Here is a 20916-nt window from a genome sequence, read left to right on the forward strand (position 1 = left end):
GGTCTTAACCCCAGTGACGGGTAGGTTTAGGGGCGGGGTTAGGGGTAAGTCATCAGACCAATCAGGGATGAGTTCCCTAATGAATATTCACGAGTCTTCCCCTACCATCCTGGGAAAAAAAATCGCTAGCGGCCCATTGAAACCCAAGGGGGTAATCCATCAGCCGGAAACTGAAGTCTCCCCGGGGGCCGCCATTGGCTAACAAGCCTTCACCTGCTGTTAGCATTCCATTGACTCCCATTCATTTTGGCGTCACTTTGACAGCGAATAACTTTACATCTGAGGCGTTTAAAGACTCCATTTGTCCATTGTTTATTTCTAAAGAAACACGACAATGTATAAAATGCTCCATTACCTTGTATCTTACGTTATGGCCCCGTAGAGGCAGTTTTTGTAAAAATAGGCTAACGATTGCATCATAACACGCGACTCTCTGTCGCATAGTAGAGAAATTACCGTATTGACAGAAGTAGAAGCTCGCGTGCAATCGGGGGGACGTGGAGGCATAAAGTCAAGGGAGAAGCCCATAGAGATTCATAAAGTTGCTCCTGCTGCTAGCTCATGGACAGCTAATACTCACGATCTCCGGCTCTGCAAGATTGGGAAGGGAATGATTCAGATTCCTCTTGGCACAGCTACTAGAAGACGTACAACTGTCAGACAGGTTGCCCACGTCATATCTAAGTCGTCAAGCTCAGTTTGAGCCTGCGCAGTGCGCTTGGCAATCAGGAAGTGAGTGCTTCTAATTGACTTCACTTTTCTCCGTTGAAGTCTATGGGGTCGCTGTGTCCATTTTTTTTACTGTCTATGATTGAAACAGCTGCTAATACGCTGATTTCACGCAGCCGCCATTTTGAAATGGCTCCGGTGGGAAGAAAACCGGAAGTGTCGCCTTTAATCATAGGAGAGTCGCGAATGCGACGGCGTATTGTTGTGTTTAATGTAGAAATTAGTTATTCTAAAAATGTACATACATTTCTTTCATACTTTAGACTATATACAGTGAAATTCATTTATAAATAAAATTATTTTTTTATATATAATTCAGAACGTAAAAAAAGAAGCAGGAACGAACTATATACATATCCTATATTGGATATTAACATCCAATAGTGTAAATCTCGGCAGCAGCTTCAGGTTGTTAGTCCAAGGCATTGTTGTCTATCTGTACTTCCAGGGTTCTTCCCACCGGAGCCTCGCTTTCGATTTCAAAATGGCGGCTGCGTGAAATCAGCGTATGAGGGATAGATATTCATAATAAAGGCTAGATGTCTTACGGCGGAGTCTCTATCGTCATCACCGGCGGCCATTTTGTCACAGGCAAGCTTTCTGGCGGGCTCTGTGGTACCTGATGTAAGATGAGTGATCAGCACGAACACAAATACTCTTATCTCGTTGAAATCTTGACGGATTTACAAACGGTTTGGTTTCTTACAAACGTTATTAACGTGGCTATAATTCTATTTATTGATACACTTATTATTCATAAGTGTGCAGTGTCATAACTCATGGGCGTCAGTTTGGTTTGAAATGTGCTGGGGACAGAGACCCATTCGAAAGTGCATTTTCAAAAGTGCTGGGTACAATGACACATTCATTTTTTTTTTCTCTTTCGCGCAGGTCATGTTTTGAAAGACGATGTCCTGTAGCTTACTGATGTAAATAAATAAAAATGTATACAAAGATGTGATGATGTCCGACCAAAAATGTGATGGGTGGGGGGGTTAAATAGTACTTTGGGTTTAATTGGTCGTACAATGAGATCTAATATATGTTTAGTGTCATAGATCAGCCTAATGTATGTATGTACTACAATGGTCGAGTGGCAGAATTTTTCCCAAGCGTGTCGGAGGTTCTCGGTTCTAATCCACACGCCACTCGTATAGTTTTTTTTTTCCTCATCAAAACCGATAATGTTTATCAGTGGTTGTATATCAAGCAGGGACACTTTGTTTGCATTTTGTTTTGCGATTTCACCGGAACAAATAGAGAATCTCCGCAACGGATTGAAGCGCGCGTCCGAGTGAAGACATTGCGGCGCATGCGCGAGCCACAACAGAACACTATCCGCGGCTCTGATCGCAGAGGCAACGAGCACATGATCACTTGATTAAAAAAGCAACACATTTCAGCGCTAGATCGCCTCTTATTTAACTAACGAACGAAACGAATGCTCTGCTAGTTAACTGGAGATGTTTTACTTGTATTGGTACATCCGAGATGTTTCAAAAGTGGTGGGGACAAAATCGACCCTGGCAAAATGTGGTGGGGACATGTCCCACCCGTCCCTCCCCGTAAATGACGCCTATGTCATAACTACATCTCTGACGTTTATAACAAACCAAACCGTTTGAAAATCGGTAGAAAATTGAGCAAGTTATGGTTATTTAAAATACATGCACCATTAAAACACAATGTTACGAGTGAGCGAGCTGCCTGTGACAAGATGGCCGCCAGGTGCGGACGTCGACCTCTATTGGCCAGCAGTGCGGACGAGACTTCTAGCCTTTATTATATGGATATGGTATGAGGCATCTATGTATGATATCTATGGCTAGGGGGCCATCTTTGCGAACCCATGCGGATTCACTAAGATCGCCCCATCGGCGAACCATTTAACAACTCTCTGTGGTTTTTACCTGATCTCTTATTAGTTTTCTAAAATTTTTGACGTTTTAATGAGACATTAGTATAATTCAAGTGAATAATAGTAGTTATTAGTCCCTTATTGGCCTGTTTAGCTGACTCATCCATGAAACAAACAAAACAAGCCCTGAAAATTGATAATATCTTGATACACTTGATTTAATCCCTAGATGATTCATTGCATTGGATATATTTTACTTTCAATAAAACATTTTTTAAATGGGTGTGTAAAATGTGTTTTATGCATGTTTGGCCTGAGTTTTTGTTGTATTTACACTGTTTTGACCAACAGGCGTCACTGGTCAGCGTTCGAACGCTTCAAAACAGTTAATCATTTTGCAAAGCAATTGGTTCGAAGCTTTGAAAAGCTTCGTTTCTACCACCGCTCACACTTGTTTCATGAAGCTTTGAAACCTTTACAAGCCTTTTATTTCGAATCAGTGGTTTGGAGTATGTTTGGTTTGGTATTTGCTAAAGTCACGTGATTACAGTAAACGAGGCTTCGTTACGTCATAACGTTTCACAATTTCAATGGTTCACCGCTAGGGGCGATGATCTTTGTAAGACCCCATAGACTGTGGTGTAAGCCCATGAACCTATGGTTTTTATAATATTATAAGTTTGTATATATTTAATGTATACATATTTGTTTACTAAAATGGAGGAGTTGTAGTTAACAGTCTTTTATTGGCCTGATTAACCAAGCTCTTCATAAAAATAAAATAAAACCCCTACAAATTCAATAAATAACACATATTGTAAAGCGACTTCATTTTTAATGGTATTAGATGATTTGCTAATTGTATTTAATAGATTACACTTTCAATAAAACATTTGCAATTGCTTTGTAAAAAGTGTTTTGCTTGTTTGAGCTCATATACCCAAATGATGGCATGCGCATGCGCTTTACCAAACACTTTCAGCTGATGTATTTCCTGGGCAGAACTGCATGGCGCCCGCCATGTGTCTGACCAGGAGAAGGCAGAGATGATAGCGAAGGCATTTACTCTTATTCATAGTTCTGAAAACTTAACGGAGGAGGGCAAGAGAGGAAGGACAATGACAAGAATAGCATATGGAGACTTACTTGAAAGAAGGGAGGATTGTAACAGTATAATGGATGCGCCAATTACAATGGAAGAAATGATAAGAGCAATAAAAGGATCTGGATTAACATCTCCGGGTAAAGATGATATCTGTTATGTAATGTTAGAACATCTAGGTGTTTTAGCATCTACAAAGTTGCTGGGGTTTTATAATAAAGTATGGGATTTAGGGAAATTACCAGTTGGGTGGAAAGAAGCAATAATTATTCCTATCAGGAAACCAGGGAAAGATTTGTCAAGCCCAACGAATTATAGACCAATAGCACTTACGTCACATGTAGGAAAGATAATGGAAAGGATCATTACAGATTATCCTTTTATATGGAAAAAAGAGGAATTTTATCACCTCATCAGAGTGGATTTAGGAGGGGTAGAGGAACAATGGATTCGGTTATGTGTTTGGAAACCGAGATAAGGAAAGCTCAAGTTAATAAAGAATCCGTAATGGCAGTGTTCTTTGATGTAGAAAAAGCCTACGATATGGTTTGGAAGGAGGGAGTAATGATAAAATTAAAAATGATAGGAATAGCAGGTAGGACATACAATTGGATTAAGGGATTTTTGGATGAGAGAAGTATACAAGTAAGAATTGGGACAGCTGTTTCAAGAAGGTACATGGTAGAGAATGGTACTCCTCAGGGCAGTGTTATTAGCCCTATACTCTTTTCCATAATGATTAATGACGTTTTTTCACAAGTGCAGGGGGATATCGGACAGTCACTGTTTGCTGATGATGGAGCCTTATGGAAAAGGGGAAGGAACATCAATCATATTAAAGGTAAAATACAAGAGGCAATTAATGTGGTGGAGAGATGGTCAATTGCATGGGGATTTAAGTTTGCAATTGGGAAGACCAAGACTGTAATTTTCACTAGAAAGAGAGGGGTTGAGGCTCAGGTAAAGATGTATGGACAAGATATAGAGAGAGTAAAAGTTTTTAGGTTTTTGGGTATGTGGTTTGATGATAAGCTAACATGGAATGAACATATTAGAAGGATAAATACCAAGTGTAAAAAGATACTAAATGTGATGAGATGCATAACAGGGTCAGAATGGGGGGCAAGTAGGGCTGCTAGTAAAAATGTGTATATAGCATTGATAAGATCAGTATTAGATTATGGGAGCATTGCTTATGGATCGGCAGCTAAAACATCATTAAAGAAGTTTGGATGTGGTGCAAGCTCAAGCTCTAAGAATATGCTGTGGGGCTGTGAAAACAACTCCTGTGGCTGCTCTTCAGGTTGAGATGGGGGAAATGCCGTTGCACATTAGACGTAAGCAATTAATGATGCACTACTGGATAAATTTACAAGGGCATTCTGGGGATCGACATCCTACAACTAAGATACTTCTCCCATGTTGGGAGAGTGAAAGAGCTAAACGGGGATGCTTTGCATGGAGATGTGAGGAAATAGCTGAAGACATGACATTAAATCAAGGAGGATATATCCCGACAGTGCCATTATCAGTGACACCACCTTGGTTGTTTCCTCCAGTGTCAGTAGATTTATATTTCCTGAAAAAATGCAGGGTCAAAAAGGATTTGGAAATATGGCAGTACTGGTGGAAGATAGACTACAAACACTATATCAAACATATGTTCAAATATATACAGATGGATCCAAGGATCCTAATACAGGGAAAGCAGGTTTTGGTTTTAGTATTCCTACATTGCATGTTTCTGGTAAAAGAAGGACTTCAGATCATCTATCAGTCTATACAGTAGAGATGTTGGCAATTGTAATAGCATTACAGAAGGTAGAAGAATTACAAATTAAAAAAGTTATTTTATGTACAGACTCATGCTCTGCATTAATGTCACTGCAGTCATTTACATCTAACAGCAGGCAAGATATAGTAAATGAGATCTATGAAACATTGTACAGAATTAAAAATATGAATATGCAGGTAACATTTATGTGGATTCCAGCACACAGAGGGATTAAGGGAAATGAAGATGTGGATGCATTAGCAAAACAGGCTCTGATGCAGGAGGAGGTAATGTGCGTTTCCCTCAGTAAGTCTGAAGCCAAAGGAATAATTAAACGAAACATCATTAAGGAGTGGCAGAACAGTTGGGATACAGGAAACACAGGGCGACATCTCTATTTATTACAGCAAGATGTGGGTACAGGAAGGATAACCAGAAGAAACAATAAAGAGGAGCATATCTTGACAAGGCTAAGGGTAGGACATACTAGGCTTAATAAAACTCTGTACTTAATAAATAAACACCCTTCAGGAGTGTGTGAACATTGCCAAATAGAGGAGTCAGTTGAGCATGTAATTCTTCACTGTCAAAAATTCTCTCGAGAGCGGGAAGTATTAGGCTAAGGGAGGAAAGTAGAAAGTTGGAACAGGAAGAATTAAGTTTAAAAAATGTTTTTGATATTGAAGTAGGGAAGTTTTTCTGTTATTTGAGAGAAACTGGATTGATAAATAGAATTTAGGGGCAGGTAAAATTAATAGTACCTATTATTACTGTTATTAGGTTTATTTATTTTTTTATTTATTTTTTTTAAGGGAAGGAAAGCTCTGGCTCACACTCCAACATAGTAGGTGGCGGTAATGCACCATAATGCTGGTTGCCACCCGCCATTAAACATTACAAAGAAGAAGAAGAAGGCGCCCGCCATATTAACACATGTGGATATGTTTGGCATAGAGGCAAACGTTGTCTGATACATGATTTTCTTTTTTGATCAGTACTTTTGTGTTCAGGCTTAATCTTTTACAGCCCGTGCCTCATTAGCGCCCGTTAGAGGTGCACAAATAATCGATATCACGCAAGTCTACGAATACGACAATTCTCATGTCATATATAGTATTAAATTAAATAACCATGGCTTTAAGAAGCGAAGACGTCAGAACGCAAATTGAGTCGCCGAACAAGCAGCAGATCGTACCGGTTGTGGCGCCCGTTAGCGATTTGATCGACTTGGACCCGCACTCAGAGCTGTTCCTCGAAACTCCTCCGCCTGATGTTGTAAGTTCTATCAATGCTTGCTTTGAGCAGTTCACCAGCACCTTTGAGAGGAGACGAGATGCTTCAGTCCACAGATCTTCTTCGGACAGGTAAAAATGGACATGGAAACTAGACTGCTGTGTTGCTTCTCATCCTCTTTTAAAGTCTCCCTGGCCTGCAGTAAATAATTTTGATTCCTTAACTCATCTTTGATCATCAAAACGACATATTTAAACCTTTTTTTCCCCTGTGAAAATTATTTATTCGTGCCTTAAAATTGCTTCATTTAGTTTACGCGGATTAAAGGAATAGTTCACTTTATGAAAGACAGTTGATGGTAGCTATTGGCTTCTATACCATAGTACCAATGAAGTAAAATTTCCAAACACTTCTAAGCTCAAAATTAATCACATGACTGGACAAAGCTGAAAATTCCTGTTACAATGATACCTGGATTGTGATAATCAGTTGAGGATTGAGAAAGTTATGATATTTATAACATCTGGGATTATATTAAAATATTATACATTATTTACAATAGAAGGCATGTGACCGAAAATTCCTATTATTCACATGTTTTTGCTTGTAACTTCATCATTTTATCAGATATTTGCATGAAATTTGAACAGAAGGTAGATTTTAGTTAATTCTTTCAAATGAAATCATGAACATTTACTTTAGTTGGAATGGGCATCAGACCCATGGTATTTCATTGTGAAAACAATTATAATTAATAAGCGTTCATTCATATTCATACACGTTTATTTTCAAAATACAAGCGAAGACAACTTTATACACCACTATTAATTGTGAATTCATATTTATACATGCTTAAAATGCTTAAAATGCAAATATACATTCATATTCATTCTTTTTTTTTTCTAACAATGAATGATCGGTACGAAAAATATACAAGCTATCTGTGTGATTGAGCAGACTTGAGTTGATAACTTTGACAGGCTTATTGTACAACCAAGTCATCCAAGATGACATCTGCTGCCATTGCATAGATGGACACATCAGTGTCATGTGCATCAAATTCATACCCCTCCCCGCTCATGTCCCAATAGCCAACAGTGTATTTCTTTTTTTTAGCCTGGGAAGTTTCAATTTTCCCATTGAAAATTACCCTGTTGCCACCCAAATCCCACGCATGACATATAAATGCTCCCACCCCTCTGCCACCCAACAACTCCTTGATCCAGCTCATTTTTTCTTCTGGGAGTTCTGGAAACGCTTCCTCGATCTTCTCTGCACCTAATTCTTCAATCTTTTTCTCTAACACTTTCCGTTCTTGTTCACTTCTCTTCCTTTCTTTTGTGGCTTGTCGTTTGTGCAATTCCTCCTTGCTTCATCCTCCTCTTTCTTCTTTGTATTACTCCCAGCTTCACTGCTTTCCTGATGACCAGCTCTTGTTTTTCCTTGTCTAAACTGTCCAAATAGTCCACAGTGTTGTTTTTCCGTGCTCTCATTTTACAGGTCAAGTAGCAGATTGTGGCATTTGGAGCTTTCTTCTTCAACGCACTAAACATCCCCATCAGCTCTTCAGCATCCATGTTATGTGATCTTGCTGAGGTTGTCTCTTGTTTTAGTTTCTCTGTCACTGTCCATGTATCAACAAAGTATTGTTGATATTGCCTTTCAAGTACTGAAATGACCGGTCTCAGACAGCTTTCCATCATTTGAGTGAACATGACTGTGTCTTTTGGTGGTTGTTGCAATTTCTCAAGGATTTTGTCTGAAGCATTCAGCTGATTTCCAAAGAGGTCTGTTGTGCGAGTCAGGAATTCAACAGGTGAGTGTAGTTGATCTTTAAGGTTCTGCACGTTCTCTTTGATAATTTCAATACATTTAATGTAATCAGTTTGGTCATCTGCACCAGTGTAGAATTTGGTCATCCAGGGTCCAGTCAGTAATTTCCCAAGCAAACCCAGAACTTGCATTTCAACCTGTCCTGCTGCAGAGTTGAAGTCTTCCAGAATGCTAGCACGCAGGCCTCCACAGGATGTTCCTCCACAGAGATATGCCTTTAGTGCAGCATGATGACTTGAGAATATCCCACATATATGGAAAAGAATGTGCAGTCGATTACCTCTGTAGCGTGGTATGAGGCCGAGAGGGAGATTGTTGTGATTCAGAAAGATCTTAAAGCCACGAGGGTCACCTTTGCCATCCATGTACCTCATCTTATTCATCTGAACCACAATGTTGGCCCCAATGCAGTCTTTCCCTTTGATTTTCCCAGTAATCCCCATGGATTTCTCTATCTCCTTCAGAGCACTCTTTGTCTTTGAAGCTATTGTTTTCAGAGGATGAAGGTTGCAATTCAACTAATTTAGGGCCTTGTTCCAAGACGCACAGACTAAACGAATGGCCGCATGATTGGCAGCACAGCGGTCAGCTGTGAGCGTGATATATTCCCTATCATTTTTTGAAGAATGTTTTCGTAGTCTGCCTCAAAAAAATGACAGTAGACAATAGCAAGGTTACTGATGGAGTCACAAACATGGATCTGGTAATCCTCAGCAGAGCCTCCTGGAAGTTCATCTACAGCAACAACATAACAGTTCTCTTTGGTGGTGAAATGTATGCTGTTCAAGTGGATTCCCTCCTGTGTGGTTGCATCAAAACCCAGGGTAGAGTGTGTGTTCGCTAAAAGTGCTTCAGCAGTCTGGAGGTCACTTATTGCTCCCAATTCTCTGGTCATGGCTTCCACAGTAGCCCTTTTTGGCACATCACTTAAACTAATGGTGAAACTAATGTGGATGTTGGCAGTGGGCACATGATTGGATATCGCATCAAACACCATCAATCTCATTTCACTTGAGTATGACTTCGCGTCTGTTTTTGTAAGCTTTTTTTCACTTTCCAAATCCTGGATTTTTTCTCCCAAAAGAAGGTCTTCAACCTGAAGATCATGAATCTCACTGTTCATTGAATTATTTTTTTCTTCGAACTCGCAACATCTTTGTTCCATATCATGAACAGAATTTAATTTGACCTCTCGCCTCATGTGTGTAAGGGATTTCGTCAGGCGCATATTACTTCTTGCTTTCACTTTGTATTGTTTTTTTAATTTAGCGATTGTTTCAGACTCATGCGATTTCAACAGATTTTTCAAGTCGGATATTTGCTTTTCTTTCCTTTTCAGTTTCTGATTAAGTATCCTTATTGCTCCCTCCTTTTTCTGCTGTGCTATGAGTGTCTTAATTGCCAGGTACTTTCTTCTCTGCATCTGCAGATGTTTCTGCCTCATGTTTTTCAGAGACTCCTTATATCTGGTACAAGAAGGACAATTGGCTCTAGCAACCTGTCTTGTCTTCAAAGGACTAAGTTTCGGAACTTGTTCAGCAGAAGGAAACTTTAAGTGGGAAACTGTGGTGGAAGTGGAAATTCCACAAAATCTTCGGCTACATACCCCTTCAAACTGACTGAATTCTTGCTCATTAGTTAGCTTTCTGTATTTTGTTAAAGTTTTTTCAACAAGTAGCTTCACTTTATTTTTTGCCTGCCCTTTAGTCATTTCTGGTATATATCTTATTATTTCTCTTGCAGTTGCAGCTCTGCTGGATTCAGCTGTGACATAAAGAAAGAGAATATGTCCATTTTGGATCAAATGAGGAGATGGTAGATCACTGTACTTGTCCAGGAGGTGCTGTCTGGCTAGACCTGGTTGTGTGTTGGGCCCCTTTCTTCTTTTCATAATTAGCTGTAAAGACATAACATCAAATATTAGTCTACATAATCTACAAGATTCAGGGAAATTTGACATAAATGGACTAATCAACATGGCTTGTGTTGCAGGATACTTCGAATAAACTAGTAAACGAATTTAATACAGACTACAAAAAAGTATAACTTTTTGATCACATTCATAGATCCAATTAAATGCCACTTTTAAATTATGTACACAGTTATGAATTGTGAGGATTTGCTGTATTCAGCTAGAAGTGATTCCCAACCAGGGGTACACGCATTGTTACGTGGAAACATTTAATAATTTATTGGAAGTACTGAGAATATTTACTTATCATCTTGGAAAATGCAAGAAGAAAACTCCTGAGAATTAAATGTTCAAATTAAGGAGATTAAATAAAACGATTTTCATTTAATAATCAGTCATGTTCTACTTTTGGAGAATCAACACATATAAGTGAGGGGGTACTAACTCATGGTAGGACAAAAGGCTCAGGGGGAAAAAAAGGAAAAAAGTATTTAACAAGACAAAAAAGGTTGTTGTTAGCCTATTATTTTAAACAGAGTTACAGGCTAGTCTTCAGTAAGTAATGTAATTCGAAGTGATGTAAACTAATGTTACTATTATATGTCAGGAAAACCATGAGATGCATATTAAACTACATAGCATCAGTAATAATTTCAAGGAAAACACGGTGAGAATGAGTTAAAATCGAGACGATGTTTTTTTTTTTTTTTTTTTTTAGAACGACGCCTACAGTTCATCTGACAGGACGTTCGCTAATCTACCCACCACAAATGTGACTAACAAATTTCCGCGATTTAGTTAAATATATTCTCCTCCATGGATTTCGATGAAACTTCGTCAGTACCAAGATAAAAGGTATATATTCATGTCCACCTACCTTTCATTAGTGTCCAAAACTTAGATGAATCCCACCGACCGGTTGAAAGCCACTCAAATTTTCCAGGAGTTGTGGTGAACTGAAAACACCTCAGGGCTGAAAGCTCGAAATGTCTAATGCTTCCGGGGGTTGTACTCGTCGTAGTTACTGTCGTATTCAGGAAAAACATACTCCCTCCAGGCGGCGAGGAGTGGATATTGCATGACACACATATTAACAGTACCACGCAGTTTGGAACAAATTATTGAGACCGAATGTTCGCCGCGCGCGGTTGCTATGTCAACATACCTAAATGAAGTCAATGGCTGCCTACCGTCAACTGTCTGGTTACCAACAACATTCTTCAAAATATCTTATGCTGCGTCTCAATTCGCCTACTCATACTACGCCCTAAAATTATGTAGGCCTACTTTTTTTGTGAAGAGAAAGTACATAATTTTGAGTGTGTATTAGAAGAGTACCGTTAGACACACTTTGGGACATGCTCTCTCTCGCGTCATAAAATAGCGTCTTTAACGGTTGCTCTGTCGCTTAGTTACACGCATCCTGTCACGTAAACTGATCTGTCAATCATCTTGTCAAAATTCTCCACATTTAATTGCCTATTGTATTGGAGAGAAATGCAGTAGCACGTTGATCTGCCAGTCTCGGGTCTTTGTCTCTGACAGTCAGTCAGTCTTTATGTAACCAGGTTAAAAACTCATTGAGATTAAAATCTCTTTTACAAGAGTGACCTGGCCAAGAAAGAGCTACAATAACATAAACATACAAATACACATCAAAAACAGAAAAACACAATCAAGGATCACAGCAGCAATTTACCAAAGGATAAAACGCATAATCTGTTAAAAGTAACTTAAACTCGTTTAGTGATGGAAGCATAGTCAGCTTTAAGATGTTTTGTAAAGTATTCCAAGCAGAAGCATTATATTTAAAGCCTTTTTTCCCCTAGCTCTGTTCGAACCTGAGGAACTTTAAGATAACAAATCATTGGAACGAAGATTGTAGCAAACATTTGTATTAGAAACGTAGAGAGACAGGTATGATGGTATTAGACCACAAATAGACTTATAAATAAAACAATGCCAATTAAAACTTCTTCGAGTATACAAAGATGGCAATTCAGTCATATAAAGTGCAATGATGTGCTTGATAACTTTAACCAGTAATGAATCGTAAAGCGCTATGATAAACGGTGTAAATTAAAAAAATAATAATGTACTGGCCCGGGGCATTCATATAAAGCAGATCTCCATAATCCAATTGTGGTAAAAAGGTTGCAGATACCAAATATTTCCTTGCACTAAAAGAAAATAAAGATCTGTTTCTAATATTCTGAGAAAAAGATGTTCATGTCGATGCTTTTAAAAGTTAATAGCCAAACGGATCTTTAGAAAAGTTCACGTTGTTGCAGATGAAATATAACACAGATAACCTTGCATAAATATTTTAATCAGATCAAATGTTGATTATTAGTCACTCAAACCCCTTTATCTAACCACTTTTTACTCGTGTTTTCTGAACTGAATCCTCCAAATCGCAATGGGTTGTGGGCAATGTTAGCTGTTGTAGTGAGCACGGATCCACACTTCGAAAATCAACCGGAATTAGTAGACCATCCGGGGACTTCTGGCATACTCTTTTCAACATACTATGCTTAGGGACACACTTATTTTAATCTCACATGCTGTTTAGGATAGATAGTATGGACATTGGCCCTCATTTATCAAAAGTGCGTACACCAAATTTCCAGCGTACACCTGGCGTACACCCAAAACCACGGTGACTTTGAAATTTATCAATATGGACGTTGGCGTATGGCACGCTCAAATCCTACGCCAGCTCAGGAGGTGGTGTACGCACGTTTTGAGTTAGTGCGGAAATGCGCAGAAAAACAATTCCTAACACCACAAAACGCACTGACAAACTAAAAGATATGATATATTATGACCCACTGTAAAACAAAAAAACAAAAACATAGTAATTATTTACTTCAGTGTTTATTTTTGTGCAACATGGACTTCAATGTTTAATTTGTGTGACTTTACCAAAGCATTTGATTTATAAGCGTATTCCTTCAGTTGCGAGCCTGTGCGCTTTACCCTGACGTTCCATGGTTAGGATCGGCAGGTGCGCACGGACTGAGTTCGGTAACGAAAGGCTTTCAATGACCAACAAATAATTCAGACTGACAAAATAATAAAAAATACATTCTTCTTCTTTTAAATAATAATAATAATACAAATAATAATAATGACATTCTTCTTCTAAATAACAATAAGCGTCATTAATAATACAAATCATACTAATAATAAGAAGCATATTACAAATTGTCATGCAATTATTAATGTGAATGAATGGTAGGCCTACTCCACATCACATCATCATCATCACTATTGTACACACCAATACATGTAACGTGATTCGAAATTGAATACTAATTCAGAAGACGTGCTGTAAAATATTGCATTGTGATAGGTCATTTCGCCTCCACGTCAGAGAAGTTTCTCTTCTTTGCCGTCTTCCGTGTGTCCATGGCGTAAAATCAGGGCGTGGGGGAAGCGGAGACTTGAATATATAGGGGCGTGTTATTCTAATGACGATCGTTTTTAGCCGCGGGATTTATCAAGGGCAGGTATTGCGTACACCTGGATTTCAAAGGTACGCACAGCTTCATAAATCAGGCGGTGAGAGGAGTGTAAGCATAATCTTACGCCAACATATACGCTTGTTTCTACGCAAGAATGATAAATGAGGGCCAATGAGACTAGAGATGTTCCGATACCCTTTTTCCCTTCCCGATACCGATTCCGATACCGATACCTGGACTCAGGGTATCGGCCGATACCGAGTACTGATCCGATACCTGGGTGTGTATCTATACAGCTGCAATTCATATTAGCCCTGTATGAATTGATAGAATTTTTTTATGCTGTGATTCAGACTTATACCTTAATAAAACATGAACAAATACATACAGTGAACTAGAGTATTTTTATTATCTGACATACATTTCACAGCAATATATTATTTATTTTTCTTAAGTGAAAAAGAACTTAAAATGCAGCCACACATCTAATACTTTAAACTGAAAAAGGTATTTTAGATTTACAATATAACTGTATAAAAAAGTGCAACAAATAAATTTAGGAATCTAAAAAATTATATATGAATAATATAAGAAAATAACCTCTTTATAACTTAAAGTCCTAAGTACACGGCATTTCAGTTTTGACAGCGGCTGGTCATCCAGAACAATAAGCTCGATAATTTTGTGGGTTATATTTATTGCTCGTTGGCTGTCTTTTGAAAACTTTTCTCTTCGTTTGAATGAAGCTTCCAGAGATTGTCTCATCCTTGTCTGCCCTTGCCATCGTGTGACGCGTCTTCAAATGCTTTATTAGGGCCCAAGCCTTGAAAAGGCGAAGGCCCTATTGTTTTCCTAAGGATTATTATTAGGGCCCAAGCCTTGAAAAGGCGAAGGCCCTATTGTTTTCCTAAGGATTATTATTTATTATTATTAGGGCCCAAGCCTTGAAAAGGCGAAGGCCCTATTGTTTTCCTAAGGATTATTATTTATTATTATTATTATTATTATTATTATTTTACTACCTTTTGGGCACTTTTGGGGGCCTTAACGTGCTCGAAAACTCTTGAAACTTTGCACACATCTCAGAACCCGCGGCCATCAGGGCCGGGCTGAAGCTGGTACCCGGGCGTGGCAGGGGGGCTCGACAGCGCCCCCTGGAACGTGGTTTGAACACTTGGTCCATAAATCAAACACGCTTGCATGTAATAATATGAAACTCAGTACACATATAGATCTCATCGGTTCATATATACTTCATGCTCTTACTTTTTACCCCAGCCCAACAGGAAGTCGGCTATTAAGGGTTGTTTGGAAAACACATGCAATGGAATGTGAAATACTCCTCCTAGAGAATTCAAACACACGGCACGAAACTCGGTCAGCATGAAGTCAAGACACTGAGGATGAAAAATTGCCAGGGGATTTTTGATATCTCGAACGGTTTGGCCGTGGCGAGTAAACGAAATTATGGCGAGAAACGTGAAACAGGAAGTGTGTTATAACTACTGCATACATTAACTAATCTTGATGAAACTTCAGCAGTGTGTTCGTTGTAAGAGCCCGATCACATGGATGTGACTATTGTGAGTCAAAGTTATAGCGCCACCAACTGGCAGCAGGAAGTGTGTCACTTTCAAAATGCTTTTAAATCACCCTCTTATTTTTACCCGATTTGCTTCAAACTTCATGTGCATAATGTAGACACACGCCAGATGTAGACCTGTGAAAGGATTATTGATATCTTAGATACTGTTGCCATGGCAATGCATCAAACATTAATATTCCTTTTTTTAAGCTTTTTCATGCTTTTTTATGCTTTCGGGCACTTTTGGGGTTCTTAACGTGCTCGAAAACTCTTGAAACTTTGCACACGGGACAAAACCCGCGGCCATCAGGGCCAGGCTGAAGCTGGTACCCGGGCGTGGCAGGGGGGCTCGACAGCGCCCCCTTGAACGGGTCAGACAATTTGGTCCATATATCCAACACGCTTTACCCTATTTGCTTCAAACTTGATGTGTATAATGTAGACACAAGCCAGATGTAGACCTGTGAAAGGATTGTTGATATCTTAGATGCTGTTGCCGTGACAACGCATCAAACTTTAATATTCTTTTTGGATACTTTTGAGATTCTTAGCGCACTTTTGGGGCCCTTAACATGCTCAAAAACTCTTGAAACTTTGCACACGGGTCAGAAACCGCGGCCATCAGGGCCGGGCTGAAGCTGGTACCCGGGCGTGGCAGGGGGGCTCGACAGCGCCCCCTGGAACGGGGTCCGAAAACTTGGTCCATAAATCAAACAGGCTTTACCCGATTTGCTTCAAACTTGATGTGTATAATGTAGACACACGCCAGATGTAGACCTGTGAAAGGATTGTTGATATCTTAGATGCTGTTGCCGTGACAACGCATCAAACTTTAATATTCTTTTTGGATACTTTTGAGACTCTCAGCGCACTTTTGGGGCCCTTAACATGCTCAAAAACTCTTGAAACTTTGCACACGGGTCAGAAACCGCGGCCATCAGGGCCGGGCTGAAGCTGGTACCCGGGCGTGGCAGGGGGGCTCGACAGCGCCCCCTGGAACAGGGTCCGAAAACTTGGTCCATAAATCAAACACGCTTGCATGTAAAAATATATGAAACTTGGTACACATATAGATCTCATCGGGTTGAACATCTCACCCCCGGTCAAGTTTTACGCCAGCCCAACAGGAAGTCGGCTATTATGGGTTGTTTGGAAAACGCTTGCTGTGGAATGTGAAGTACTACTCCTAGGCAATTCATTCAATCATCGCCAAACTCGGTGTGCATGAAGTCAAGACATTGAGGATGCTAAATTGCGGACGGATTTTTGATATCTCGAACGGTTTGGCCGTGGCGAGGAAATGAATTTTCATGACTAAAAAAGGACATATAAAGTGTGTTATAACTTAGTTAGTTTTACCTACAGTTACAAAACTCAGCGTGTATATTCTTCTCTTCAAGCCAAACAACTTTCTAATTTAAAGTCATTACCTCCGACCCTCAGAAAGTCAGATATTGTGGTTTGAATATGGTCATGTTCTCTCTCTCTCTCTCTCTGAGCCAATATGGCAAGCCGTTTTAACATTTAATAATTTTAACCTACTAGTCTCTATTTTCATGCTACTAGTACTTATTTTTTAGATACTAGTATCTATTCCATTAAGTACTAGTACTTATTCATTTGCGACTAGTGCTTATTCTTTAGTACTAGTGCCTATTCTTTAGATACTAGTGCTTATTCTTTAGATATTCTTTTGAATACGTATTAGTAGCTAATGAATAAGTACTGGTATCTATTTAATAGGTACTAGTATTTAATGACTTAGTACTAGTATTTATTTAATAAATATTAGTATCTATTAATAGGTACTAGTATCTAAAAGGTCATTTTCTCTCTCTCTCTCTGAGCCAATATGGCAAGCCGTTTTAACATTTAATCATTTTAACCTACTAGTCTCTATTTTCATGCTACTAGTACTTATTTTTTAGATACTAGTATCTATGCCATTAAGTACTAGTACTTATTCATTAGCGACTAGTGCTTATTCTGTTTAGAATATTCAAAGTGCTTATTCAATTTTTATGCTTATTTATTTTCAGAGCAGAAAATCCGATTTTTCTGCTTATTCAATATTGCATCTAAAATGTAAGTGACTTGACGTGTGTGTGTGTGAGAGAGAGAGAGAGAGAGAGAGAGAGAGAGAGAGAGAGAGAGAGAGAGAGAGAGAGAGAGAGATTGTGTCTATTACAGTGACAAGAGTTTAACCCTTTAAGGCCTTGTCTTTTTGGATATATATCTTTTTTTTATTAAAAAAAAAATTTGCATACAACCCATATATTTTAAATGTATTGTTTGCTTTAAATTAAATTAAGATTGTATGTTTGGTAATTGAACCTAAATAAATTTAAAATTAATGTGCTATATTTCAGATCAATATATTTGTTTTCCATCATTTTAATCAACACTAACTTTATTCTCATCTGAATTATAAATAACTTATTTCTGTATAAAATAAAAAATCCAGAATAATCCAGACCAACCAGAGCGCACTATTTCTACAACATCATCAGTGCTGAAGCGGAACTACCAGAGCCGTTCGGCAGATAGCGAGCAGATATTTTGTGTCACGTCGTGCACAATAACCCTAAAGGCACCAGGGTGGCGGTGCCACCGGCTTTATATATATATATATATATATATATATATATATATATATATATATATAAATATAGCTGCGAGCAGCGATGAAGGGCCAAAGCCGGCGGCACCGCCACCCCGGTGCCTTTAGGTAACTAAAGGCACCGGGGTTGCGGTGCCACCGGCTTGGGCCCGTAATCGCTGCTCGCAGCTATATTTATTATTATTATTATTATTATTATTATTTTACTACCTTTTGGGCACTTTTGGGGGCCTTAACGTGCTCGAAAACTCTTGAAACTTTGCACACATCTCAGAACCCGCGGCCATCAGGGCCGGGCTGAAGCTGGTACCCGGGCGTGGCAGGGGGGCTCGACAGCGCCCCCTGGAACGGGGTTTGAACACTTGGTCCATAAATCAAACACGCTTGCATGTAATAATATGAAACTCAGTACACATATAGATCTCATCGGTTCATATATACTTCATGCTCTTACTTTTTACCCCAGCCCAACAGGAAGTCGGCTATTAAGGGTTGTTTGGAAAACACATGCAATGGAATGTGAAATACTCCTCCTAGAGAATTCAAACACACGGCACGAAACTCGGTCAGCATGAAGTCAAGACACTGAGGATGAAAAATTGCCAGGGGATTTTTGATATCTCGAACGGTTTGGCCGTGGCGAGTAAACGAAATTATGGCGAGAAACGTGAAACAGGAAGTGTGTTATAACTACTGCATACATTAACTAATCTTGATGAAACTTCAGCAGTGTGTTCGTTGTAAGAGCCCGATCACATGGATGTGACTATTGTGAGTCAAAGTTATAGCGCCACCAACTGGCAGCAGGAAGTGTGTCACTTTCAAAATGCTTTTAAATCACCCTCTTATTTTTACCCGATTTGCTTCAAACTTCATGTGCATAATGTAGACACACGCCAGATGTAGACCTGTGAAAGGATTATTGATATCTTAGATACTGTTGCCATGGCAATGCATCAAACATTAATATTCCTTTTTTTAAGCTTTTTCATGCTTTTTTATGCTTTCGGGCACTTTTGGGGTTCTTAACGTGCTCGAAAACTCTTGAAACTTTGCACACGGGACAAAACCCGCGGCCATCAGGGCCAGGCTGAAGCTGGTACCCGGGCGTGGCAGGGGGGCTCGACAGCGCCCCCTTGAACAGGTCAGACAATTTGGTCCATATATCCAACACGCTTTACCCTATTTGCTTCAAACTTGATGTGTATAATGTAGACACAAGCCAGATGTAGACCTGTGAAAGGATTGTTGCTATCTTAGATGCTGTTGCCGTGACAACGCATCAAACTTTAATATTCTTTTTGGATACTTTTGAGATTCTTAGCGCACTTTTGGGGCCCTTAACATGCTCAAAAACTCTTGAAACTTTGCACACGGGTCAGAAACCGCGGCCATCAGGGCCGGGCTGAAGCTGGTACCCGGGCGTGGCAGGGGGGCTCGACAGCGCCCCCTGGAACGGGGGCCGAAAACTTGGTCCATAAATCAAACAGGCTTTACCCGATTTGCTTCAAACTTGATGTGTATAATGTAGACACACGCCAGATGTAGACCTGTGAAAGGATTGTTGATATCTTAGATGCTGTTGCCGTGACAACGCATCAAACTTTAATATTCTTTTTGGATACTTTTGAGACTCTCAGCGCACTTTTGGGGCCCTTAACATGCTCAAAAACTCTTGAAACTTTGCACACGGGTCAGAACCCGCGGCCATCAGGGCCGGGCTGAAGCTGGTACCCGGGCGTGGCAGGGGGGCTCGACAGCGCCCCCTGGAACAGGGTCCGAAAACTTGGTCCATAAATCAAACACCCTTGAATGTAATAATATGAAACTCGGTACACATATAGATCTCATCGATTCATATATCCTTTGTACTTTTACTTTTTACCCCAGCCCAACAGGAAGTCGGCTATTATGGTTTGTTTGGAAGCGTATGCCCCTGGAATTCGATATACTCCTCCTAGAGAATTCAACCAATCGCCACGAAACTCGGTCAGCATGAAGTCAAGACATTGAGGATGAAAAGTTGCCAGGGGATTTTTGATATCTCGAACGGTTTGGCCGTGGCGAGGAAACGAATTTATGGCGAATAAAGGAAACAGGAAGTGTGTTATAACTTCTGCATACATTAACTGATCTTGATGAAACTTCACCAGTGTGTTCGCTGTAAGAGCCCGATCACATGGATGTGACTATTGTGAGTCAAAGTTATAGCGCCACCAACTGGCAGCAGGAAGTGTGTCACTTCCTAAAGGCTTTGAAATCACCCTCTTATTTTTACCCAATTTGCTTCAAACTTTATGTGTATAATGTAGACACACGGCAGATGTAGACCTGAGAAAGGATTATTGATATCTTAGATACTGTTGCCGTGGCAACGCATCAAACTTTATTATTCTTTGTTGATGCTTTTGAGACTCTTAACATACTTGAAATTGCATGAAACCCGACAGACACATCACATTTATTAGCCAGTAGATATGTGCAAAGTTTCAGAAACGGGCGTGGTGAGGGGCTCAGTAGCGCCACCTTTTGTCAAAAGTGGGGGGATTGATTTTATCTACAGTAATAAAAATCGGTATGTGTATTGTTCTCCTCCAGCCAGACAACTTTCTAATTTACACTCAATAGCTCCAACCAACAGGAAGTCAGATATTTTGGTTTGAAAATTGTCATTTTATGTCTCTCTCTCTCTGAGCCTACGTCTATGTGTGTGTGTGTGTGTCTGTGAGTGTGGGGAGGGGGAGGGGGGCTAGATTAACCATTTGACTGCTGTGTGGTTTGGCCTGCATTAAAAAAGAAAAAA

General features: G+C 39.6%; 1 protein-coding gene across 1 annotated transcript in view; it reads left to right on the top strand.

Annotated features, from left to right (window-relative positions):
• Window positions 1-20916, top strand: part of pho (phoenix) — a 111953-nt gene that overhangs the window by 37608 nt on the left and 53429 nt on the right. The window contains exon 2 of the mRNA XM_056236027.1: window positions 6418-6827. Coding sequence (XP_056092002.1) covers window positions 6595-6827 — 233 coding nt within the window. The 5' untranslated portion in view covers window positions 6418-6594. The remainder of the gene's footprint in view (window positions 1-6417; window positions 6828-20916) is intronic.

This window comes from Rhinichthys klamathensis, unplaced genomic scaffold, assembly GCF_029890125.1.
Source record: "Rhinichthys klamathensis goyatoka isolate OS25496 unplaced genomic scaffold, OSU_Roscu_1.1 h1tg000019l_1, whole genome shotgun sequence".
Taxonomy (NCBI): Eukaryota; Metazoa; Chordata; class Actinopteri; order Cypriniformes; family Leuciscidae; genus Rhinichthys; species Rhinichthys klamathensis.